This window comes from Saimiri boliviensis, chromosome 5, assembly GCF_048565385.1.
Source record: "Saimiri boliviensis isolate mSaiBol1 chromosome 5, mSaiBol1.pri, whole genome shotgun sequence".
Taxonomy (NCBI): Eukaryota; Metazoa; Chordata; class Mammalia; order Primates; family Cebidae; genus Saimiri; species Saimiri boliviensis.
Genome location: NC_133453.1, coordinates 150,728,758 through 150,754,657, shown reverse-complemented (window position 1 = coordinate 150,754,657; position 25,900 = coordinate 150,728,758). Strand labels below are relative to the sequence as shown.

The window sequence follows — 25,900 nt, the reverse complement described above, 5'->3', positions numbered from 1 at the left end:
ATGTTATAGCTTTAAAAACAGATATGCAAGAGTGTGTCTTTGGTGCAGTGTCTCTTGCTATTCAAAGTGTGTGCCTGGGTGACTGACTGAATATCAGATCAGCCCCAAAGCTCCTCTTAGAGTGACCTCACCAAGCACAGACTTTTCGGCATGGGACTGCCTCTCTGGTCTTTTTCTTTCTCTTTTATGGTCATATTCTCCTGGTGCACAGATGGTCGTTTTAGAAACAGAAAAATGAGTGCTGCCTAATGAGAACTCTACTGAACAGTGTTGCAGACATGGAAAGAAAAGTCATTGGGATTTTAAAATGCCCACTAGACTTTGGTGGTTTCACAGTCAGCAAAACGTTTGATACTAAAAACTAAAGTTAACTGATGGAATTATGTCCCCAGTGCCATTGTAATCATGGTCTGCCTGAGTTTAAAAAAATGAAATCTGAATTGCTAAAATAGGCTCACTTAATAAGGATGATTTGCGATGAAAGTTTTTCTCCTGAAATGTGGTATTCGACACTAAAAGGCCACTCGAATAGGCCTTAAAATATTGTAGAATATGGTTCCTCACAGGCTTGTGAGAAAGAGCCTGCCTTCATTATTCCAGACTTCCTTTCCGAGAACGACGCACGAGTACCTCTGTCTGTTTTCCAGTTGGGGCTGGCTGATTTCTTCCATGAATAGAAATTCAGAGCAGCAAATAAGAAGGCAGGCAGAGTGGTCCTCACCCCCCAGCTCCCATGTAACCATGGCTGCTGTGCACCTGGTGCAGGTGAGACTCGGGAGAGCGGGAGGACTCCTGCTCAAGACTCACGGAGGAAATCCTCCTGAGCTCCAGGGGCCACTGCAGAGCCCCTCTGCAGACAGGGGCAGCGATCCACCCTCCAGGTGCTCCTGACCCCTGAGCCACCAGGCCAGACAAGGGAGAGCCCCGGCCACTTGATGGCATGCAGACTCCCCAAAGCACTGGGCTGGAGTTTCAGGCTTGACTACCACTCCAACAAGCCCCTGATGGTGGAGAATACCGTGTACTCTGTGATTTCATTGAAGTAAAAATGTGCACATAGAAAAGCCTAATAGGGTTTCATTAGGACGATGAGATTATAAGTGACCTGAAACTTCAGCATTTGGTAGGTGGTTGGTTGGTTGTTTTTTGCTTTAGCATGCCCTCACTAATTTTAAGTGCATTTTTCCAGCTAGAGGGGCAATGTGTGGATGCATTCTCACCGTAAAACCGTAAAGTCAGACAACGTAGACGCAGAGAGTCAGCAGGGCACTCTCCCTCACCACCCTCTCCCTCCCTAGAAATCAAAGATGTTAAATAGGGCTCCTCCTGCTCTCCCATGGTCTCACCTGAGCCCAGAGGATAGTCCAGCAGTAGTGACAAGGACCCCACTTTTTCAAGAGGGGTGCTAGAGCCACCCTGCTCAGGGCTGGCCAGGGTGGGGCCGATGTCTGCCTGTAAACTCAGCCCACCAGGCACTTCTCGGGTGTGGAGTGAAAGGCTGGGCACCCACAGGGTGTGTGGATAAAACTCCCTCTGGACAGAGTGGCAGGGCTGGCATGGGGGGAGGTGCTCTCCTGCGTCACCCCCACCCGCTCCACCCCCCCACTGCCACACTGGCCTGTGGGTCCGCCCTCTGCTGCTGCTGCAGGCCCTGGTGAGGAGGCTTTGAGAAAGCTGCCCTCGTGAAACGTCAACATTGGTTAGGTGGTTTTTTTGTTTTTTACCTTTAGCATTTTTCCAGCTAGAGAGGCAACGTGTGAATGTATTCTCACTGTAAAACCAGAAAGTCAGACAATGTAGACTTTATTATTTAAGTGCATTTAAATGCAGAAAAGTCCAGAATGGCTCCTGAGCTCTGAGGAGTGCAGCTGGATTAAGGGGTGCAGAGGACACCCCTGCCCCGAGGCTGCTGATGCCCGGTGGTCCCGGAGGCGATGGGTCCAAGTGCCGTCAGGAGCCTGCAGCTGTGTTCTGAGATGCTGGCCTCAGCAGTAGAGCGGTCTAGCACCCCTGGAGCAGTGCAGAGAAGCACAGGAGAGAGAGCCTCCGCAGGCTGAAGTGGACAGTGGCTCAGCTGGCCTCCACCCTGGCCTGCCGTGGGGAGGTGGCCACAGAGGCCGGTGTGGGTTGGCCATGCTGGGGAGATGGGAGGTCACGATGAACAGCCAAATGGAAGAGACGTGGGCTGTGCAGTCAGTGAACTCAACACATCCTGGGCTGCCTCTGAAGGTGATTGAACAGGGAAAATAATTAATAGTGTGAGTTCGCTCAGCTTTACAGAAACATGTCAGTAAGTATGAGGCATTGAGGCGGGGCCGAGCATGAGGTGGGAAGATGGGATGGAGCGGAGGAAGGAGCGTAGGGGTGGCGGGAGGGAGGGAGGAAGAGAGGGTGCAGAATGGGTTCCACGACACCACGACACAGAGGCAGACGAGCCAGCACCACTGAGGGGGCGCCCAGCTGCCCCCACACACAGCACCGTGGGTGAGAGGGGTACCCAGCTGTCCGTGCACACAGCACCGTGGGTGAGAGGGGCGCCCAGCTGCCCGTGCACACAGCACCGTGGATGAGAGGGGCACCCAGCTGCCCCCAGACACAGCACCGTGGGTGAGAGGGGCGCCCAGCTGCCCCCAGACACAGCACCGTGGGTGAGAGGGGCGCCCAGCTGCCCCGCACACAGCACAGTGGGTGAGAGGGGCGCCCAGCTGCCCGTGCACACAGCACCGTGGGTGAGAGGGGCGCCCAGCTGCCCCCACACACAGCACCGTGGGTGAGAGGAGCGCCCAGCTGCCCCCGCACACAGCACCGTGGGTGAGAGGGGCGCCCAGCTGCCCCCGCACACAGCACCGTGGGTGAGAGGGGCGCCCAGCTGCCCGTGCACACAGCACCGTGGGTGAGAGGGGCGCCCAGCTGCCCGTGCACACAGCACCGTGGCTGAGAGGGGCGCCCAGCTGCCCCCGCACACAGCACCGTGGGTGAGAGGGGCTCCCAGCTGCCCCCACACACAGCACCATGGGTGAGAGGAGCGCCCAGCTGCCCCCCACCACAGCATCATGGGTGAGGAGCACCCAGCTGCCCCCACACACAGCACCGTGGGTGAGAGGGGCACCCAGCTGCCCCCACACACAGCACCGTGGGTGAGAGGGGCGCCCAGCTGCCCGTGCACACAGCACCGTGGATGAGAGGGGCGCCCAGCTGCCCGTGCACACAGCACTGTGGGTGAGAGGGGCGCCCAGCTGCCCCCAGACACAGCACCGTGGGTGAGAGGGGCACCCAGCTGCCCCCGCACACAGCACCGTGGGTGAGAGGGGCGCCAAGCTGCCCGTGCACACAGCACCATGGGTGAGAGGGGCACCCAGCTGCCCCCAGACACAGCACCGTGGGTGAGAGGGGCGCCCAGCTGCCCCCAGACACAGCACCGTGGGTGAGAGGGGCGCCCAGCTGCCCCGCACACAGCACAGTGGGTGAGAGGGGCGCCCAGCTGCCCGTGCACACAGCACCGTGGGTGAGAGGGGCGCCCAGCTGCCCCCACACACAGCACCGTGGGTGAGAGGAGCGCCCAGCTGCCCCCGCACACAGCACCGTGGGTGAGAGGGGCGCCCAGCTGCCCCCACACACAGCACCGTGGGTGAGAGGGGCGCCCAGCTGCCCCCGCACACAGCACCGTGGGTGAGAGGGGCGCCCAGCTGCCCCCGCACACAGCACCGTGGGTGAGAGGGGCGCCCAGCTGCCCGTGCATACAGCACCGTGGGTGAGAGGGGCGCCCAGCTGCCCGTGCACACAGCACCGTGGGTGAGAGGGGCGCCCAGCTGCCCGTGCACACAGCACTGTGGGTGACAGGGGCGCCCAGCTGCCCCCAGACACAGCACCGTGGGTGAGAGGGGCACCCAGCTGCCCCCGCACACAGCACCGTGGGTGAGAGGGGCGCCAAGCTGCCCGTGCACACAGCACCGTGGGTGAGAGGGGCGCCCAGCTGCCCCCAGACACAGCACCGTGGGTGAGAGGGGCACCCAGCTGCCCCCGCACACAGCACCGTGGGTGAGAGGGGCGCCAAGCTGCCAGTGCACACAGCACCGTGGGTGAGACGGGCGCCCAGCTGCCCCCAGACACAGCACCGTGGGTGAGAGGGGCACCCAGCTGCCCCCGCACACAGCACCGTGGGTGAGAGGGGCGCCAAGCTGCCCGTGCACACAGCACCGTGGTTGAGAGGGGCACCCAGCTGCCCCCGCACACAGCACCGTGGGTGAGAGGGGCGCCCAGCTGCCCGTGCACACAGCACCGTGGGTGAGTGGGGCGCCCAGCTGCCCGTGCACACAGCACCGTGGGTGAGTGGGGCGCCCAGCTGCCCGTGCACACAGCACCGTGGGTGAGAGGGGCACCCAGCTGCCCCCGCACACAGTACCGTGGGTGAGTGGGGCGCCCAGCTGCCCGTGCACACAGCACCGTGGGTGAGTGGGGCGCCCAGCTGCCCCCGCACACAGCACCGTGGGTGAGTGGGGCGCCCAGCTGCCCCCGCACACAGCACCGTGGGTGAGTGGGGCGCCCAGCTGCCCCCGCACACAGCACCGTGGGTGGAACTGAAATGAGGCCAGGAGAAACTATTTAAAAAATGGATTAAGACTGGACATACTGATAGCAGCAGAAATTCTAGGATTTCATGGGTGACAGACTACAAAGGCTGAAGAGCTGATTGTGACCTCAGGGACGAAACTCAGTGCTGGAGCCAGAGCAGTCCCCAAGAAGGGTGAGGAGGTGGCCCCCTTCCCTCTGCGGAAAAGCTTCAGTGCTGGACACTGTTAGGGGCTGAACCATGTCCCTGCAGAATCCCTGCCTGCAGCACCCTAGAATGTGACTGTGTTTGCAGACAGGGCCTCTATGAGGTGGCCAGTTACAGTGAGGTTCCAGCCTGGCCACATCCTCATCAGGGGAGGAGACCAGGGTCCCTACACTCACGGAGGAAAACACTGAGAAGACGGCCAAGGAAAGAGGCGGCAGGGGCACCAGCAGCGCCCTGGCCTAATCTCAGACTTCCAGTCTCTAGAACAGAGAGAGAACAGGTTGGTCGCGGTGGCTCACGCCTATAATCCCAGCACGTTGGGAGGCCGGAGTGGGCGGATCAAGAGGTCAGGAGACAGAGACCGTCCTGGCCAACATGGTGAAACCCCGTCTCTACTAAAAATACCGAAAAACTAGTGGGGCGTGGTGGGCACCTGTAGTCCCACTACTTGGGAGGCTGAGGCAGGAGAATCACTTGAACCCAGGAGGTGGAGGCTGCCCTGAGCCGAGATCGTACTACTGCACTCCAGCCTGCCCGACAGAGCGAGACTCCATCTCAAAAAAAACAACTGAGAGAGAACAGACTTCTGATGGGAAGCCAGGTCTGTGGAGCTTTGTCCCGGCAGCCTGAGCTAATGGGTGCCGGCCCTCAGACTAGAGCAAACTAGCTGAGAGACCTCTCAAAATTCTACCTGTCCACTGGGCGTGCTGATGCCAGCTGCAGAAGTCAGGGCGGGCAGCTGAGAGGGTCCTATGTGTGGATCGTGTCACAGTGACAAGGGGCTGTGAGGGAGAGGAGGGCTCCCGGTGGGCCTGAGTGCTTGCATCCGTTCTGGGTGAAATGACACTTGTTTGGTGACGCTAGGTGACGCTCCTTCTCTGCGTTGGTGCCATCCATGAGACATCAGTGGCTCTCACTTGGGAGTGTGGCAAAACCACCCACCAGGAACTTTCTCCAGTCTGGGCTTCTCAAGCAAAGTCTGCTTTTTGTGGAATTCACCCCTTGACAAGGCAGATTTGCTTCTGAAACACGGCCAGGTGTCTCAGCACTCAGATTGAGATTCTCAGCATCTTACCTGACACTGACTCACTCTGCACAATCTGCCACAGAAGAGCGAAGGCTTGTTTCCACGAAGCCTTGCAGTGATGTCTGTGATGCCTGGAGTTGACCAGACACTTCCGTGGTTTGTGTTTTTTCAGAATTCAATGATCAGGGCTGACGTTTTGCAAACATGTTCAGCTATTTTCAAAAACAAAGTTGATTAAGTTCAAGAAAGTTAAGTAGTTTTCCCAAAATACGTTCCGTGTTTCTTTTTGTTTGTTTTGTAAAATAAAATATGTTCAGAAGAGAAGCCAAGAGAATTCTTCCACTTTCTTGAAATGCCCAAGTCTGCTCTAGAATGTCGGGAGCTGTCTTGCGCAGATGCAGTTTTTGTGTTTAATCGTCTCTCTGTTGTAGGATCCTCGCTGTGGCTGTTTCTGAGTAGCCTCTTCCTACATGTATGGCCAGGGAAGAGAGAATGTCGTGATCCTATTACTATTATGGCTATGATTTACTAGATTTTCATAGAATTACTATGATGATCAACACATGCTAGGCTCTTACTGCTAAACTTTAAGCCTTTTAGAACCAAAAGTGTAACCCTTGCAGGGGCTTCCCTAGTGACGAAGCACACTGAACGGTGGTTGCAGCGATGCATTATCCGTGCCAAGTGGCATCTGTCAGTACTTGTAAGCTGGGCTAAGAGCCTGTGGACGCTCTCCGCTTCTCGTGACTGCTTCTGTGTCTGTGCAGACCCTCCTTGTCCACACGTCCCACACCTCACTGACTACAGAAGAAACACCTGTTCTTCCCTCTCCCTTCCTTAGACAACAGTTGGCCCTATTTTCCAACACGACTTCTCAGCTCTCCTCGGCCTTAAGTGAGGGTCTCCGGGAGCCTGTGGGAAGGTGGCATCTCTGGGAAATCTCCAGGGAAGAAAAGTTGGAAGATGACACATGTGGAGGAAACATCAGGGTTTTAGATGGTGGCCCAGCACACAGCATTGAAAGACCAACCTTCTAATATACAGATGAGCGAACAGAGGCTCCAGATGTCCATGAAACATTTGAGAAAATCTTAAGCAGGTCTCAAATAAAATTGCACAGTGGAGGATGTCTCAAAGAAGCATGGCTTCACATAATTCAGGCTAAAACTGACTTTCTGATTTATAGAAATAAAAAGTAGTGAGCGTTGTGGAAATGTAAAGCTCCTGAGGCCGTGTTCTCATGAGCCACGAGTCCGCCGGATTTCTGATGCCGTCACTCGTTTCTCTTTGTATTTCAGATTGGGCTTCCCAATGATGGTCGTGTCCTGCACCGTTGGGATGTGCTATCTCCTTGTGGCTCATGTGGTGCTGGGTTGGAATGAGTAGATACCCACCGGTCGCTCGAAGACTAAGGGGAAATTCATCCAGCACAACCCATCAGTCATGAAACCACCCTGACCCCAGTCTTTGGAGAAGAAAAGTGCTTACCCTGGAGATGCTGTGGAGACACAGTGGAGCAGCCCGTGACACGAACGCTCATTCCGGCGGATGCTGCCGCCCCTTGGCCGCCTCGGTGTGTCCCTTCTCCCCAGGGACAAAATGTTCAACACACGAGGTAATCTGCTCAAGATTCCCCTCCAGACAAACACACATGCTTCAGAACCCTTCTCACGATACACCGGGGAAGACGCACATCCAACCCAAATCGCTTGTTCTGTTTAATCGTCATTTCTCCTGAGGATAAGCACAGTTTGGTTGTTCTTGTAATCACTTTTCGTGTTAAAATAATCAGGATTCGAATTGTATGCTCTCTGCAGATAGACTTTCTGGGAAAAGGTTTACTGCTCATAAGGAAAACATTTTATATTTTAAAATAAACTGTTCCTTGACAAAACGCTTTGGAGTAGTTTGCGTTATGTAAAATTGCATTTTATCCATTTATAGTTTTCTCTGCCGTTTTAAAGTCACTACTTAGAAGTCCAGAAATTGGACTTGCAGAAGATGATAGGCGTCTTTTAAAGGCTGTCTTACGTATTTAACAGCCTAGTGTCAGCATTCTGTTTTGCAAGTGGTGCTGCCGTTTCCATCGGTGACGCGGACGTGAGCGCGGTCGACACCCTCTCCCTGCAGGACACTGTGGCAGTCAGTGTTTATTAAATGCAGTTCTTCCGTGAAGCATTCCTTGTGAGTCACGGGTAATGAGAACAGAGACCAAGGGGGGCCCGTGCCTCCTCCGAGGTCTCCTCCACTCTGCCTCGTCAGTAGCGTGGTTATGCCCCAGAGGAGGAAGCCATTCCTTCCCTGATGTTCTGTGCGTGACACCTTGCAGTGAAAATGTTGGGGGACACAGCCCCGACGTGATTGTGTGTCAAGCGTCTGACTTCAAAAGGTCCAAGACACTCAGGGCACGAAGAACTGCAATGCAGGAGACCTTTCTGGTCCCGTTTCTGTCTCGGGCACCCTGAGGATGGGTGTCCGTGTTGACTGTGGGGAGTCTGTATTGTAGCATGGCAACCTGGTTCCTCCTCGAAGGGCTGGGAGTGTTTATGATCATATGCCCTTTCAATTCCTTGACAGCAAAGCTGACATGCAAACCTATTTTTATTTTAAAATGTGGTGTTGGGCAACATCACACAGAAGCCTCCAGACACGTGCAGCTGAACGGATGCCCTGGAGGAGCCCCTGCCACGGTCTGTCCATGGGAGGTTCCTCCCGCTGCTCCCGGGCTGCCCGCACTTTGCTTGGTCTCAGTGGACCTGCACGTCCCTGAGCCAGTCACTGGAAGGCGTCGGTTCCTCTTCTGCCCCACGGCTGGATGCATGGAGGTGCGCTGGTCTCCCGCGTGTCCGGCAGCTTCCAGCTCCGTTCACGTCTGCCCTTCCATCCTTCCACGTGCCATCCCTGCGACGCTCGGGCCCGGCTCCCACCCACTGGCTTCGTGTTGGTGCCTCTCTCTGCTCCTCAGGCCTCCCTTCCCGTTCCACGGGCTCATTTCTCTCTCTGGCTTGCACCCCGGCCTCCCTTCCTCCACTCCCCTCCGTGTGACGCCCACCCTGGGTCCCCAGGACCTGCCTGGGGTCCTTCCTCTCTGGTCTGTCCCTGACCCTCCAGCGCTTCCCGTCGTTTGCCCCAGGCCACCCTCTAAAGCAAACCTCGCCCCTGCTGGAACCGCGTGTTCACTGGCCCGCGACATTGACCGACGTCCGCTGCCAGCTCCCTGGTCGCTTAGTTGTTTGTTTGTGCTCTGAGATTTAACGCTCAGCCAACAAACTGGCTCCATGCTACATTTACCGTCCCCGAATGTTGCTGACGTGAATCGTCCCACGGGGATGGCCGGTTTTATTTTAAGATGAAGATCTCAAGCACCAGACAGGCCCTTGGCACCGCCCGGCTCTTTGATTCCATTCCCTAGTGCAGCAGCCAGAAACCTGGCGGGAACAGGTGGCTGCTCACGTCGGGGAAGTGCACGTGACTGCAGCGGGGTGGTGGTGCAGTTCTTCAGAGCCAGTGCAAGGAAGCAGCTGTGGGCCTCTGAGGGGAGGGGACGGGCAGTGACCAGGACCCGCAGATGTGGGGAGCTGTGTCTAGAGGGATTGGACGGGAACCGGGGTCTTCTGCTGGAGCTGTGCCAGCGTGAGATACTCGGTGGCCCGGGGGGTGGGGGCCAGGGGCGGGCATGGGAATCATCCTGAGTTGATGCCTTTCTTCCTGTGGCTTCACTGTGGGCATGGACTGAACTAGTTGGAAGCCAGAGCGCCGGAGGAGCGGATGGAAGACACTCAGCTTTAGGTCCACAGATGACAAGTCCACTTGTGGATAAAAAAGACACTAAAGTGTCGTGAGCTTTTCTACCCAAGAAGCCTTACAAGCTTGCCCACACTCCCTCCTGACGCTGCCTCCAGAATTGTCAGGTGCTTATTAAGCCCTGTGTCATTGTGATATAAAAAGGCAGCCCTGAAGGAGCCAGCCGCACCTTTGCTAGAAATGTTGGACTGCCACAGGCAGCTGTCCCTGCTGCAGCCTGCCAACGTCAAGTGCGAAAAGTCCTAAGGTCGCAGGGACTGTGAGGACACACTTTGACAGTCTGAATTCACTGTGGAAACCCAGATGGAGGATCTGCTTGCCCTCCCGGACCTCCCTGAGCCCCCCTGAGGAGCCGTCCCTTACCTGTGACACACAGCCCCACTCAGCGCGGCAGCGAGTGCAGGGGACCTGAGCCGCTTCCTCCGGCAACACGTGTGCCTTCCAGATCTGCTGGGGCCAGTCCTGTAAATGCGACGTACTCCAGCACCATGCACATCTGACTGGATGGCCCGGCGGACCAGACGGCACTTGGCTTGTGAGGCACAGCTCACGTTCTGTAGTCACTCTGTTTCCCCCAGTCCAATCTTCAACCTGTGCCAAGGCCCCGTGGCAGCCTGGAGCTGCTTTTATACAGAAAACTAGTACTCCAGTCCAAACAGGAAGGCAGAGACTTCATTCTGATCCTGAGGGTTGCACTCCACTCTCCCCACAAGGCTTGCCCGCATCTCCCTACGGCATCTGTGTCTGCCACTAGGATGCCTGCAGCTGTGCGGTGCTGTTTCACAAGGCCCACGTGGCAGGGCAGCTGGCATGGCAATCAGGACCTGTGAGCTGCGTTTGAAGGAGACTTTCTACTTCTCTATCCAGGATGTATTAGTGTCTTGTAAGAGCCCTGGAGACACGGATGGGTTTTGAGGGATGATTCTCGAGATAAATACACATCAGTTTGTGAGCCAGCTAATCAAGGTGCAGTCACTAGATGGCTTTAAGTGGAGAAAAGAGGGATGGGCTTGTGGGTTAGAGAGAGAGAGAGTGATTCTTCCCACTTGACTCGGGGTCAGGATTGTCTTTGCTAATGCCTATGCTCGCAAATAAATTTTAGGGTAAGCTTGCTTATGCCCATTTTACAACAAACTTGATCTGATGTGACAGAAATCACAGTAAACCTACAGGTGAACTTGGGAAGGACTGACAGTTTTCCTAAGCTGAATTTTTCCTCCCTTAGACATGCTATGTCTCTCCGTTTATTTAGGTGTCTTTTGTTTTCTTTCATCAACATCTCACAATTTTCAGCATACATAACCTGTGCAGTTTTCTTAGATTTATAATTCAGTATTTAATGCATTTTGAAATGAAAGGTACTGTGTTTTAAATGTCAGTTTCCACACGTGCATAGTTAATGTGTAGAAATGTGATTGATTTGTGTGTGTAGATCCTGTGTACCACGACCTTGCTGAGTTCACTTGTTATAGAATTTTTAAAAATTCCTTGGTATTTTTAATGTAGATCATTGTCACCTATTCATAGGGCCACCTTCACTTCTGCCTCCCCAATCTTTATGCCTTTAATATGTATTTTTGCTTTATTCTGGTGGCTGGAACACATGAGAGGGACTTCAGTCCTTTACTAAACTAGATCTACTTGCCACAACTTGTTTCTGTGTTTCTTCATTTTAGAAGAGTTTCATTTCACCTTAATTCTTGAAGGACGTCTTGCTAGACATAGCATTCTTAGTTGACAGTTTTTTCCTTTCAGACCTTGAAAAGTGCTCTGTTACTCCTTGTGCCCAGGTGGTTTCTGAGGAGGAATGTACTGTCATTCAAATTGATTTTCCCCTGTAGATAAGTTGTCATTTCCCTCCTGCTGCTTTCAGGAATTTCTTTTTATTTAACTTCAGGGATTTGATTATGTTGTGGCTTAGTATGAATTTCTTTGAATTTATTGTTTTTGAGTTTTTTTTACCTTTGTGAACTTTAGATTTCTTTTACCAAAATTGGGAAGTTTTCAGTTAATAATTATTCATGTATTCCTTCAGCCCCATTCTCTTTCTCTTCTTCTACAACTCCAGTGATATAAATGTTGGATTACAGTCTTTAAGGCTCTGTTCATTTTTTTTTCAGCATTTTCTCTGTGTGTTCATATTAGGTGAATTTTATTGATCTGACCTCAAGTTCACTAATTCTGTACTCTGTCTTCTCCACACTACTGTTGAACCCAATCAGCAAGTATTTTTATTTTATCCTTATTGTATTTTTCAGTTTTCATCTGGTTTATTTATTGCTTATTCATTGCCTATTGAATCATGTTGGTGACACAGGCTTTAGAATCCTTGTCATATAATTTGGACAACTGATTTCTCCCGGTGTTGGCATCAGTTGATGGTGTGTGTGTTTTTTATCCAAGTTCTAATTTTCTGGTTCATTGCATGACAGATGATCTATAATAATATACTGGAAAAATTGGCTAAGGAGATTATGGATTATATATGAAAGCTGCATTTTAGCTAGCACTTACCCTTTTTAGGTTTGGTACAAAGGTCCTGGTGTACTTTGAGCTGCAGCTCCAGTGACTGTCTCATGTTGGGAGCTGATACCATGTGGTTTTGGTCTGCTTGCTTTCTCATTGGTGTTGATGCTTGCACTGCTCCCTGCCGATGCTGCTTGAAGATGTGGAGAAAATACTCCAGGTTAGGCCACCTGGTGTCTCTAGGAGGAGGGGATCTTCTGACTTGCTCATTTGTTTTGAGATTCTCCCCCCACCGTGGAGCCAACCCTGAGCATTTCCAAGCCCACGTGGTTTGGGAGCAGGATATTCCCCATAGGTGCCTCCTGGCCTCAGTGTCTCTGGGCTAGGGAGGGCTTCATCAGGCTTGATGGGGAAGAGGAACACTTACTGTGAGTGGGGATTCAGGTTGATCTCCCCATTTAATTCTTCTGGGCTCACCTGGTATTGTAGGTGGGACTCATGTTCAGCCTGAAGGAAGAGAGAGCCCGCCTGGGCTGTCTTCTGGGTTGGGACTCTGTTCCTGTAACAGAAGGAGAACATTTTGGGGTAAAACACTTCAGGTTCTTCTAGGGCCTGCTGTCTGTCATGTGGTGCTATAGTCAGGTTGGAGTTTGGTCTGTTACTGCCCCAGAGTTTGCTCTGTTAGACTTTGCGGGCAGTTGTGCCAGAATCCCAAAGGGAGAGGGGGGCATGAGACACGCCTGACTCAACTTCCCTCCTGGAAAACCGAGCTGGTTTTCCAGGCTTCCTTGGAATGCCCTTGACCAAGAGAGGGCTCCATCAGTCAGTTGTGTGGGGAGGGGTGGGACTTTATTTTTTGTTGACATTACCTAATCAATGGCGAGGACCAGTTTTAATTTTATCTAATCAGTCATAAGTCCGACAGTAGGAGGTCAGAGGGTCTGTGTTTGGCTTTGTCGGCTGCGTATACCTGGGGCCCGAGTAATCCTGTCTCAACAGAGTAACATTCAAATGAAATTCGTCCAGCAGCTGAGGATAGTTGAATGTGGAATGTAAATCTTTACTGGCATTTTAGCAGAGAAACCCAAAGGGACAATGCGAAAACCACAGCGCAGCTTGTGAAGAGCAAATCCTCTTTCTCCGCCTCTTGCCCGGCGCCACCCCTGCTGGCCAGAGCCCTGGCGTCCCTCCGTCTCCTGCCCACTGTTCCCCATCCCGCGCAGCCTCTTGCTTTCTCCATCCCTGCCTGCCCTCACCATCAGTGTCAAGTTCCCACCATCCTGCTTCTGCTTGCTTTAAATTAATCAGCTCTTTTTCCACCTGATCTTAATGAATTTATCAACGTTTAAAAGACCACCACCTCCCTCCCTGGCCCCACCAGGCCTCAGAGACCTAGGCCGAGGATGCGGAGGGGCCGACACCCCAGATATGAGTTATCGTTGTTCATTGCCTTTGCTCCTGCTGCCTGCCCGTTTTCGGGCTGAGGATGGTAAAGGTGCAGGTACTGCTGCAGGAGAGGCTGGGCCGGCTGCGGGCACTGCCCGGACTGACCTTCAGTCTTTCTGTCATTACCTCATGGACCCTGCAGTGCAGGAAAGCAGGGAGAGATTTCCTGGGGGGATATGGGTCACAGGGAAGCATTTGTGGACAGAGAGCAGCTGGTAAACAATGAAAAGGAGAGACACGGTGGCGAGGTGTGAAGGTGGAAGGCAGGTGCTTAGGACCTGACTGCAGGAGGGAAGCGGCTGGACGGGGTTCTCATGAAGGAGGCTGCCGAGAACTGAGGGCCGCCGGCTTCCCTGGCTGCATAAGCCAACGGATGCATTAGCTGCTGTCTATCCTGCCATCATCTGTCCCTGAGGACAAGGGTATTTGATTGAACCTGCTTGACGTAGGATGGCGGGCTCCTGGTCTAAGGACAGCAGGCGTCCTGTTGCTGAATTCATGGATTCACAGCCTCCCGGGGCCCCACCGTATTTCCAGGCCTGACACGTGGGCAGATCGTGTGTGACACGGACAGAGGTGTGTGAGCGTGTCCCTGATGTGTGCTGTCGCTCTGGAATAAGTTTCCTGGGCAGACAGAGGAGAGCAGAAGCAAAATTCCACCAGAAGACTCCCGGGAGGCCGCTGCCTGGTGTTCACTAAGCCGGACGCGGGACCCTTGACCCCTAAGCTGTTTCGTTCACTGTAGCTGATGTCTCTCCCGAGTGCGTGAAAGCGATAGGAGCGAAGCCTGTCCTCACCCCTTTCTCGGGAGTGTGGCAGAATGTCACTGTCCTCTTGCCCTCTCTGCAGCCATGGGCCAGGCAGCCCTTGCAGACTTGCGGCCGTGCTCACCGGGACACGCCATCCGGATTTCCTCTTGCCGGTAAGTGGTGGCTGCACCTGGTGCTGGGCAGCCAGGTTCCCTGCAGACGCCATTTGATAAAGTGCCACTGCGAGCCAGGGTGTCAGGGTGCTCCCTTCCTGAGCATGCGGGTGCCAAGGGGCAGGGTGTGCTGTGTAGAGAGGAAGCTGGACCACAGAGGCCACTGCCGGAGCCTTGAGGATGTCCACGCAGATGGCTTTTACACCGCAGATGAACTAAAAGCGAGCTTCCTAATTACCTGCCTAATGCAATACACGGCCTCCTGAGGTGTGTACGGGAGAAACAGGAGCCGACTTTTGGCCTCCGGGGGCTTTCCTGAGGCCTTCCGTATTTCATCCTTGCTCCTGCTTCCTTTACGCCCCGAGCGCGGCCTCGTGTGCCGCTTCCTGACTCCTCGGAGGCCTCACGGATGGCGAGCCCTTCCGCAAACCGTGCAGACCCATGCGCCGTTTCGGATTCTGTTACACATATAGAGGGTTTAGATGCCCGAGGGATTCTTTTAGCGGCAAAGCCAGATTCCAGCCGGTCAGGTTGAAGCTGTTCCCCCGTTCTGCTCCTGGGCCCGTCCTCCCCTGCTGGTTTGCCCAGCTTGCTTCTGCAGACAGCGTGCGGAAAGCTTGAGGGGAACGTGGCCTGGGGCGGCCTCCTCTGCTGCCGACGAACCTTACCGGCCTCAGCTCTGCCATCGCACTTCTGCCTGGGATGGGACCCGGGGCGGGAGGTGACTGGCTCTTGTCTCCTGCCCACGGGGCCCTTCGCTTGACCTACGCACAGCTGGTCTGGGCTGATCTGACCTTTCCCAAGCGTGTCGTCTGCGTCCAGGCTCCGTAGCTGCGTTCCGGTGCGTCAACCTCATGCTTTAGAGCAGTGGAGAATGACGTTGAACTTGCAGTCTGCGGCCAGAGAGGCCCCATTAGCGTTGCCAGCGCCCTCCCACCATCAAGGGTCAGCCAGAAGGCAGGGCGTGTGTTCCCTCCTCCTGCCTTGCCTGGACCTGGCACAGGGCTCTGTGCTCTCTTCCTGGAGCACATGGAGCATGTGTTAGTGAAATGAACATAGCACCTGCCTGGCAAAGGCATCGCTTCCACCGTTCAGCTGAGTCTGCAACGTGTATTTCCAAAACCCGTCATTTTCAGCAAAAGAAAATGTCAAGAGGAGGATGTTTAAATCCTTGTCTAAATGTCCAGTCCTCGGAGAAGCAGCTTGGTTATGGTCCTGCTGTTGTGCTGAGTTGTTTTGCAGGACAATTAATGTTAATCACGTGACAATAATGAGCAGCAGGCTACCTAAAACCGCTTGTATGACACATTAGAGTAAAAGTGATTTGAAACCATTCTTAGTTGAGACGTGGGTCCCATCGCCGTCCCATCGCCGCGGAAGGCTGTCCTGCAGACCCTGACTCATCGACGGATGAGTGAATGCACTCTCACACCATTACAGTGATTCAAGTGGGTTAGAGATGGCCCCTGGCTGCTTTCAGAGGGGGAAATGCAACCAATCCACCCAGACCCTCTGTCTCTCTACACTTCTATTCGTAACAGGTTCTAAGCTAATACACTTGTGGATAATTCACATGGCTCAGAGAATGGCTTTATGACCGACAAAAGCTTAAGGTTCCAGGGCCCAGAGTAAATGCTATTAACAGGTAATCCCCTTTTTACCACCCGGCACAAGATTAACATGAGTAAACAGAGTGGAGACAAATGGCTGTGGGCAAGGCCTTTGGTCACCTCTCTCTCCCCCGAACCTCATGCACTGGCCACCTTTGGCCTGCCCCAGCACAAACTTTCAGCCTTCCAAAAGGCTTGAGACTAATCTGTAAGTTCCCCTAATATATCGTTAATGTTTATTGTAGTATTTGGCTAGTCACCGGAGTGAATCTCCACACATAGAGGCATTGTCACACTTTCCCTGAGCTCTGCACTCCTGGAAACGTCAGGGTTGAGAGGCCGGCTGTCCCCTCCCTCATCTGTTTGTTACCCAGGCAATGGCTTACAGCCAAGATCTACCCTTCCCCACATGACTTACATAAAACTCCGGAATGCCCCTCGTTTACCCGGGTGAGGGCCAGGCACAGACCCTCATAAACAGTTAACTAGATTTTGTCCTTTCTCGCCAGTCTGGACAAAGATTCACTAATTTGGCTTGGCCAACTGTACTTGGGACTCTGCCCCCTGCCACCTACAGACCCTTCCTTTCCACGCCCACTGAGAACGTGTTCTGCTCAACCGTGAGGTCACGACACCAGCCCACTCTTCTTACCATAGACAGTTCTTTACAGCTGTGCCCGCCTCTCCCTATAAAAGAGAATCCCTTTTTTTCTGGCCTTTGAGATGCTTTCAGGTCTGATGGTCAAAGCCCCACCCCCCCAACCCATGCAATAGTCCCTCCCCCAATGGCAGGGTTCCTTTTGGATAAAGTCTTTCCTTGCCTGAGTTTGGATTTGATTTGACAATCGGAATCTTCTGTGTGTGTAAGGGATGTGTTTCTCAGACATCTTCATTTGGAAGGGTCCAGCTGGTGAAGTCCTAAGTATATTTTCCATGATCTAAGACAGAGACATCTTGTCTTGGTGAGGGTTAGAGGCCTCAGCCGCAAACAAGCCTGAGGTAAGAGCTGCGCTGTATACAAGGCCGTGCTGGGAAGCCTCGTTGCCCACGTCCTGCTGGCACCCACAGCTCTGGAAATGCCACTGAGCCTCGGCTTCCTCCACTGCTACTTACTGTTACCAGACTCAGCGAGGGAGCGCCAAGGCATCCTCCAGGTCCGCTCCTCTGGGCTTCAGGCGGGACGGTTGAGGAGACACAGGGCTCATTTCAGGAGCTGCAGACCCGTGGGACAAGCACGGGAGCTTCTCAGATCTGCTGAGTATGCAGGGACAGTGACAGAGTGGGTTGCACCCTGGGCTCAGATGACCCAGCCTCTGCCTGTGCCCGGCTCTGTTAGCACATGGGGAGCAGAGGTCACTGCTTCTTCAGGCAGGATCTGAATTCATCTGCTTCTTCCAGTCAACACGATTAATGTTTAATAAGCATTTGCTCACCTGCTTTCCTCCCCGTGAGGTCCTTAGAAAGCAGGACCATGTACAAGTCAGCCCTGGGTTTCCAGCACACGGCAAAAGGCCCGTGCATACTTGCACTGCCTGTATTTTTGTTGACTAAATTGATGAATTAGGTCGAGTCACCGTTCACCTCTCCTACTTCTCCCCTAGTGGGGAGAAGACCAGCTGCACTGGTGGGTCCAGGATGGCTTCGCTGCCCTTTCCCAACCTTCCTCCCTGGGGTGATGTCCGGCTGTGGCCTGTGCCTGCTGGGAAGATGGGCACAGGGGCTGGGCTCCAGGGAAAAATGCAGGGGACCTTCTGATCCTTTCCTGTCCCTCCACAACCAAGAACACTCAAGCTGGCCCTGCTGGAAACAGGGAGTCACACTCACGCACAGGGCTGGACACAGAGGTCAGAAATGCCACCATCACTGGCCTTTTATTCTACACATTTCTGAAGGTAACACGGGCACAGCACACTGCTGTACGTCACGCGGAGGGAGGCGGATGCGAAGAGCAAGGCCATCAACAGTAGAGTTACTCAAGACGGGAAAGTGGAAGACGACATCCAACTCATTTTCTTATTACTCAGTCACGAAAAAATAACCTTAAACAGCAGCACCCTGATGGAGACGACCTGACCTCTGCACTCCCGAGTCACGTCCTCCGCTGACAGTCATCTTGGGCACAATTGCCGACTCTTTGGGAGAAGATGGCTTCTGTAGCCTTGAAGTCAAAGACCTCTTCATGGGCGCGTGGAGGGAGCTGAGGAAGATGCAGGATCGATGCCTGAGCTAGATCTGGGCGGAGGGACGAGAATTCACATGCTTAGAAATCATTAATATGATCACCGGCAAATGATTGGCAGGCAGTCATATCATCACCACTTCTCCAGGGAACAACTTAAATCTGGAAATAAAACTCAGGCACTGCTGTCCCTCATAATGATAGGGCAGCCACCCCTCGCGGGACCCTGCCTGGCGGTGGACTTGTCCAAATCTCGAGGTAACCCTCTTTTAGCCTTCTCCCGAAAGGACGGTTCAGGCTGGCAAATGTCTTTAAGAAATCATTTTCTGTCTATTTCTAGGATTTCCTAACTTCTCATTTTTCATGATGAAGGCATCCGGAGCTAAAGAAAATTCAAGTAGTTCATGTTGACAGGAAAAGGTGAAAGGGACCCCATGAGCTAGAAGACGCTGGCAACCCTGCTCTGCCCTGGTTCTGCCACTGGGTCAAAACTCAGACACACTGTTCGCTCTCCATGCCTCCGTGTCCCACCTGCGGAGCAGAGGCACGAGGCGAGGGGCTGCTGGACTTCTCTTCTAGACTCTCAGTATTGTTAGATGCTTAACCCTGATGACTTGATATTTTTAAATAAACATTTGTGTAGATATATAATGTACATAGAGGAATTATAAATATTCCCCTAGTGGATGTTCACAAAAATCCCACCACCTAGAAGCCCCATTCCCTCTATGCCTCTGGAAGTACTGACTTTTAGCTCTGTGCATGAGTTGTGTCTGGCGTTGAGCTTCTTGTGAGTGGAAGCACGCCGTGAGATTTTTCTGCGTGTCGGTCTTGTTTTGCCCCACACTCAACAGTGGTGTTGGCAGGTAGCAGCGTTCGCTCATTTTCACCCTGCAGGCGTTCCACTGTGTGAATGTGCTGCAGTGTATTTACCATGTGTGGTTGGTTGGCATCTGGGCTGTTTTTTGTTTTTAGCTCTTATTAATGATGACGCTAGGAAGATTCTCGTGTATAGCTTTTGCTTTGTTTTAATTTTGGTGTATTTCTGGTTGCCGCATATCTAGGAATGAAATTTCCCTGCCCTAGAGTGAGCGTAGGTTCAAGATTAGTACATAGTTTTCTAAAGAGATGATGTTACTTTACACTCCCACCAGCGGATATTAGATTCCACATGCTCCCTGTCCTCAGTGGTATGTGGTGTGGCCAGCATTTTGTTATTAGACATTCTGGCGAGTGTGTGATAGCACTTCACTACAGTTTCGATGCGCATTTTTCTGATGACTGATGATGCTGAGCACAGCCTCTTTTATAAACAAGTGTGTCCACACCTTTTGTCCCTTCTGCTATGATGTTGTCTGTCCTTTGGCTAATTTGTGGGCGTTCTTTCACTACTGTGGATCAGTGACTGCCTTGTTACTCTTTTAATGGCGTATTTGAACACGACACAAGTTGCTAATTTTAGGGCAGTCCAATTTATGAATCTTTCTCCCTATGATTAGTGCTTTTGATGTTCTAGCTAAGGAATCTTTGCTTAACTTGCAAAACATGGTAATTTCCCATTAGATATTCTGGAAATTCTATGGTTTACCATTTATGTTTAGCTCCACAATCCAGCTAGGATTGTTATTTTTATGTATGGTGTGAGTAGGAGTCAAGATAGCATTTTGTTTGGTGTGGATATTCAGTTGACCTTTTATTTAAAACACTGTCTCTCTCTTCTCTTTCTAGTCTAGAACAGACGATTCTGTTCCATTGACGTGTTTTGCTATCCTCAAACCAACACTCCCTGTTTTAATAACTGCATCTTCATGATGTGTCCACATATGCTGATGCATAAGCCTTCCAACTTTGTCCTGCATTCTCAAGACTGTATACTGCTTGCCTTTTTCATTTACATAAATAAATATAATAAATTTTGAATGTTTCTTATTAATTTCTACAAGTAGTGCTATAATTTTGATTGGAATTGTATTGAATCTACACATAAATTTGAGAAGAATCATACTCATGGCATTTATTTAGGCTTTCTTTAAGTTCTCTGAAGAATGATTTGTAGGATTTTTGTGGAGAGGCCATGCATATTTTTCACTAGATTTATTCCTAACAATTTGATGTTATTTGAGGCTACTGTAAATGGTATCCTTTAAAAAGTTTATTTTCTAATTATTGCCGACACAAACAGAGGTAATTGATGTTTTTGTATGTGTTGGCCCTCTGTCTAGAAACTTTGCTAAATTTAATTAATAGTTCCCACAATAGATCTGAAATAATTCTTGTATTTTCCATAAAGTATGTCATCATAAATAATGGCATTTAAATTTTTTTTCCAATCTGTTATCCCATTTCTCAAATTATTGCACTGGTCAGGACTAGATATTTCTATATCATGCCCAAATTCAGAGTGAATCTGGTCAATTCCAGTGTTGATGTTCTCTATTGCATTTTTGTGTCATTCATTGTATTTTTCACCTTCAGGATTTCTGCTTGATTTTTAAAATTATTTCAATCTGTCTGTTAAATTTCTCATTCTGGCCACTTACCATTTTTTCATTTCACTGATTTTTTTTTCTCTGTATTTTCTTGAAGTTCACAAAGCTTCCTTAATAGTTAATTTTAATTATTTGTTGGGTCATTCATATATCTTCATTTCTTTAGGGTCAGTTATTGGCACTTTATTTTGTCTCTTTGATGATGTCTCGTTTTCTTGATTGCTCTTCATCCCTGTGGTCATGTGTTGATGTCTGTGCATTTAAAAAAGTAGGAGCTTATTTCAGTCTTTGCAGACTGCCTTTGTCTTGGAAAGTCCTTCCACAGTCAACCTGTTTAGAGATTTTGAGCTGGTTGTCTGGCATGGTTCTGAAGCCTGGGGCAGCTAGGGCCAATGTGGTATGGGGGTGCACCTGACTTTTGATGCCACTGTTGCCAGTATGGTACCAGGAGACACTGGAAATTTAAGGCTGCTATGTCTGTCACGGTGCTGGGGCATGCCCCAAACCCAGGCCTGCTGTAACCAGTGTAACGCTAGGGTGGGCTGGAGGTCGAGCCTGCCTTGCAGCCCTGAAGCCTGGCACCTGGGCAAGTCTGGAAACTTAATTTGCAGGTACTAACCTGGAGTCTGGGTCCATGGGGTTCTGCCCAGTGCTGAGTTTTAATTGTGACAGGCCCAGTGTTGGGGCCTAAGGCAAAGTCCTGTGCTCAGTTTCCTCTCATTCTCCCCAAGAAGACAGTATCTCACTCCGTGCTGTGCTGATTGAGATTGGGAAAGGCATAATGTGGGTAATGTAAAACCGTCCCTCCTACCCTCTTCAATGCATTCTTTCTTATTACTGTGTTACAGGGAAGGCATTTCTTTCTAGTTTTCTTTTTCTTTTCTTTTTTTATCTTGTGAAGGTATTTTTGTGCATGGATAGTTGTTCAAACTGATGTTTCTACAGGAAGGACAATCACTGGAGAGTCCTGTTCTACCATTTGGCTCCACTTCTCTGATGTCATATACATATATATTAATATATATATATGTTCACTGTGACTTCTGCCTGCCCGGCTCAGGTAATTTTCCTGCATCAGCCTCCTGAGCAGCTGGGATGACAGGTGTGTGCCACCATGCCCAGCTAATTTTTGTATTTTTAGCTAGAGATAGGGTTTCACCATGGTTGGCCAGGCTTGTCTCATACTCCTGGCCTCATGATCCTCCCACCTTGGTCTCCCAAAGTGTTGGGATTACAGGTGTGAGCCACTGCATTTGACTTCTCATATAATTTTAATAATACACTTTAATATGTAATGTTTTAAATGATATTTTAGTAATAAGTTAATACTTTAAGTGAAGGTAAATGGGCATTAAATGTGATTATTTAAAATGGAGATATTCAATTTTATGACAGTTTTTCATTATGCATAAATAAAACATCAAGTATCAATAAATGTTTAGTGAACATCTGTTACATGTCAGGCAGCTTCAGATGCTCAGGACACATCAATGAGCAGCACAGAGACCCCTGCTTGTGTTTTCAGGTGCACACACAGTCACATACCAACCCTGTCACTCTGTGGGAAATGCTGGGAGGGCCTGGAGTCATTCGGATGGGGACAGCCTTGCTAGGAAGGGCGGGGCAGCTGGAGGATGTGAGGACATGAGCCCGTTTGGCTGAGGGAAGAGCATGCTGGGGAGGGGTGGCTGACACTCTGACAGCCTGATGCTCAGGAGGTGCCAGTGCAGGTGGGCTGGGGACACGGGAGCGGCAGAGATGGGGCAGAGGCAGACAAGCCCGGAGACCCCGGGGCAGTGAAACGTGGGGAGCCTGCTGGTTTCCATTACAGGAAGGATGGGACCTGACTCACATTTTCAAAGGAAAAACAATTCCATCTGAAAGAAGATAGGAACTTCAAACAATCCAAACGTGAATTTTAATGTATCACGTCTTTTGAAAGTCTAGATGAACCAAACAAAATTGCAGTATTTTGATGATATTTCAACCAAATTGGATCAGTTCAAAAGAATGCAGGCATCCGTGACCAGTCTTTCCTGAGAGCTGAGTGCTAATGGATTTGGGGGTCACAAGGGTTCTGCCTCTGAGTGCTTTTTCCTTCTTCTTTTTGTTTTTTTGTTACAAAGCTGTAATTCTCCTTTGCCCCAGTCTTTCTGTAATAGACACATGAAGAAGGATGTAGGTGGTCAATTTGAGAATATAAATGGCAATCTAATTGAGTTCTTCCTGTTGGGCAAAACCTACGTGACGAATGACTATTTCCTTATACCCTATTTTTGTAAGTTAATATCTCCAAAAGCCGTGAAGGAGCTTTTAGTTTACTAAACCTCTGAGGGAGGAGAACCGCCTGTTTACATGGTGTGTGCAGGAGGGGCCCCAGGAGACCTGTGCTCGCCGAGCCAGGTGCTGTCCCATCGCAGGGCCCCTTGGAGATGTCCTCTGGGAAGCAGCGTCACTGGGGAGAACCCGGCCTGCTCAGCAGCTCAGCAGAGAGGACAGACTGCCTGAGGGGCTCGGACCCCCACACGTGCCCCTGCGCGCCCTCTGCACTGCTGCCATTACCTTGGATACAGGGGATTCTAGCCTCTCTCCTTAGTTTTCCACTGTGAAGTCTTCTGCGGGGAGCCCGCACCATCCTGGTTACCTACCTGGCTCTCCCATCGTGGCTCTGTGAGGACCGTGCATGCTGTGGTGGGCTGGACCCCACAGGCCACCTTGACTGATGCCTTCTCAGGACAGGGGCTCTCTTCCATGTCCCCGTGCCCGCCCGGCCTGGCACATGACAGGTGCTGATGATAGAAACCACCCTTATATCCTTATATCATGCAGTATCAGTGTGTTTCAGTCCCTTCTTCCTCCACTTTGAGAAGGGAGGTCCTCAGCGCGGCTGTTTTCACAACTTTCATGCACGATGGAATTCATTGTTCTCCAACGGAGGTTTCTCTTCATTGTTTTCAAGTATAAGTTTTGGAGGAAGCACTTTCAGTCTGAAATGAAAAGTGAATAATGTGTGTGACTGATTGGCACTTGAAATGAAACCATCTCTTGCCAGCAGGCCTGGGTCTCATTAGCAGACCTACTCACTCTGCTTCAAGGGCAGCTGTCAAGATATCCTGTCAGGCCCTGCGCTGTGGGTATGATACTCCAGGGGTCTTGCCTGAAAGCGGAGCCAAAAGTGATTACGCCTTTTGGCAGTACTGGAATGGATTTTACATTTTTGCTTATTAATGGCTTAAATATGTGAATGAATATAAGAACCCACACGGGGGATGCTGATATGTTAAACAGTGCTAACATATGCACCGTATTTAAATATGTCCTCAGAATTCTCTGCATCTATTTAAAGGAGATTCCTTTTTTCTCTCCTGTGAACACATGGCACCTGACACCTAAATGCTGCCTCATTCTCAGAACTGACTGAAGTCCATTCAGCTGAGGTGATTTCAGTACACCCCCAGGGTCACTGAGGGAGCAGGTACAAGAGGCTGAACAATCAGAGTGTAATGTTTTTGTAACTCTTCATACCTCATTCAATCAAAAGAAAGATGTAGTTGAGCATTTCTGTCTATAAGTAGCTTAACATTAACATTACAATGTATTCATTTCCTTTGAATTCTTTTTCTCCTTTTAAATCCAGGCTGAGGCCAAATCCCACATAGGAGAAATCTCTACACCTGCCACAAAACAAAATACCATGAACATTTCCTTCTCCAAAAGAGACATGTAATTTAAAAGTTATATATATGCATATATATATTTCACAGCTAAAAATGGCTGTGCTTGCATAATAATATTTTTATACAAGTAATTTTCTCACTACTGAGAATAGGTTCTGTAAATTCAGAGATCCATTATGATTTTATGACAAAGCATATGAGTTTTATGAGTCAATTGTTGAAGACTTTGCATGCAAAGCCATCATTGCTTTTTGAATGTTGAGAATGTTATGATCAAGTGTGAGATCATAGGAGAGTGTGCATATGCAAGGCGTTTGAGGCTGCCTCACAGCCGGCATAGAAACAGCCTGTGACGGGGGTTAAGTCACAGGAACCGAAATGCCAATCTGCTTAATAAGTGGTTACCTTTAGGGTGACTTTGGCTTCAAGTAACTCTGATGGATTCAGAAATAAAGGAATTTGTTAACTCACTTGGAGAAAATGCTGAGAAAACACGGGCTTTAGAATTAGTTACCCCATCTGTTTGTGTCCTCTCTGATTTCGTTGAGCAGTGGCTTGTAGTTCTCCTTGAAGAGGTCCTTTACGTTCCTTGTTAGTTTTATTCCTAGGTACTTTATTCTCTTTGTAGCAATTGTGAATGGCAGTTCGTTCTTGATTTGGCTCTCTCGAAGTCTATTACTGGTGTATAGGAATGCTTGTGATTTTTGCACGTTGATTTTGTATCCTGAGACTTTGCTGAAGTTGTTTATCAGTTTCAGGAGATTTTGGGCTGAGATGATGGGGTCTTCCAGATATACAATCATGTCATCTGCAAATAGAGACAATTTGATTTCCTCCTTTCCAATTTGGATACCCTTTATTTCTTTTTCTTGCCTGATTGCTCTGGCTAGAACTTCCAGTACTATATTGAATAGGAGTGGTGAGAGAGGGCATCCTTGTCTAGTGCCAGATTTCAAAGGGAATGCTTCCAGTTTTTGCCCATTCAGTATGATATTGGCTGTTGGTTTGTCGTAACTAGCTTTTATTGTTTTGAGGTATGTTCCGTCAATACCTAGTTTATTGAGGGTTTTTAGCATAAAGGGTTGTTGAATTTTGTCAAAAGCCTTCTCTGCATCAATCGAGATAATCATGTGGTTTTTGTCTTTGGTTCTGTTTATGTGGTGAATTACGTTTATGGACTTGCGTATGTTGAACCAGCCTTGCATCCCCGGGATGAATCCTACTTGATCATGGTGGATGAGCTTTTTGATATGCTGTTGCAATCGGTTTGCCAGTATTTTATTGAAGATTTTTGCATCTATGTTCATCATGGATATTGGCCTGAAATTTTCTTTTCTTGTTGAGTCTCTGCCGGGTTTTGGTATCAGGATGATGTTTGTCTCGTAAAATGATTTGGGAAGGATTCCCTCTTTTTGGATTGTCTGGAATAGTTTCAGAAGGAATGGTACCAGCTCCTCTTTGTATGTCTGGTAGAATTCGGCTGTGAACCCATCTGGACCTGGG

At 50.4% G+C, this 25,900-nt stretch overlaps 1 protein-coding gene and 1 long non-coding RNA gene across 6 annotated transcripts in view; one reads left to right on the top strand and one right to left on the bottom strand.

Moving 5' to 3' along the window:
* The window catches only part of OCA2 (OCA2 melanosomal transmembrane protein), a 241,394-nt gene extending 233,696 nt beyond the window's left edge, over positions 1–7,698 (top strand). For all 5 annotated transcript variants that reach the window (XM_074400144.1, XM_039480091.2, XM_039480090.2 and 2 more), the window contains one exon: positions 7,103–7,698. In XM_074400144.1, the coding sequence (XP_074256245.1) occupies positions 7,103–7,190 (88 nt within the window). In that variant the 3' untranslated portion in view covers positions 7,191–7,698. The remainder of the gene's footprint in view (positions 1–7,102) is intronic.
* Positions 1,794–17,306, bottom strand: LOC120368115 (uncharacterized). The gene is made up of 4 exons (XR_005582328.2): positions 17,166–17,306; positions 12,552–12,633; positions 12,123–12,264; positions 1,794–2,223 (listed from the first exon to the last, which is right to left on the bottom strand). It is a non-coding gene; the product is annotated as an uncharacterized LOC120368115 (long non-coding RNA).
* Between the last annotated feature and the right edge of the window lie 8,594 nt (positions 17,307–25,900).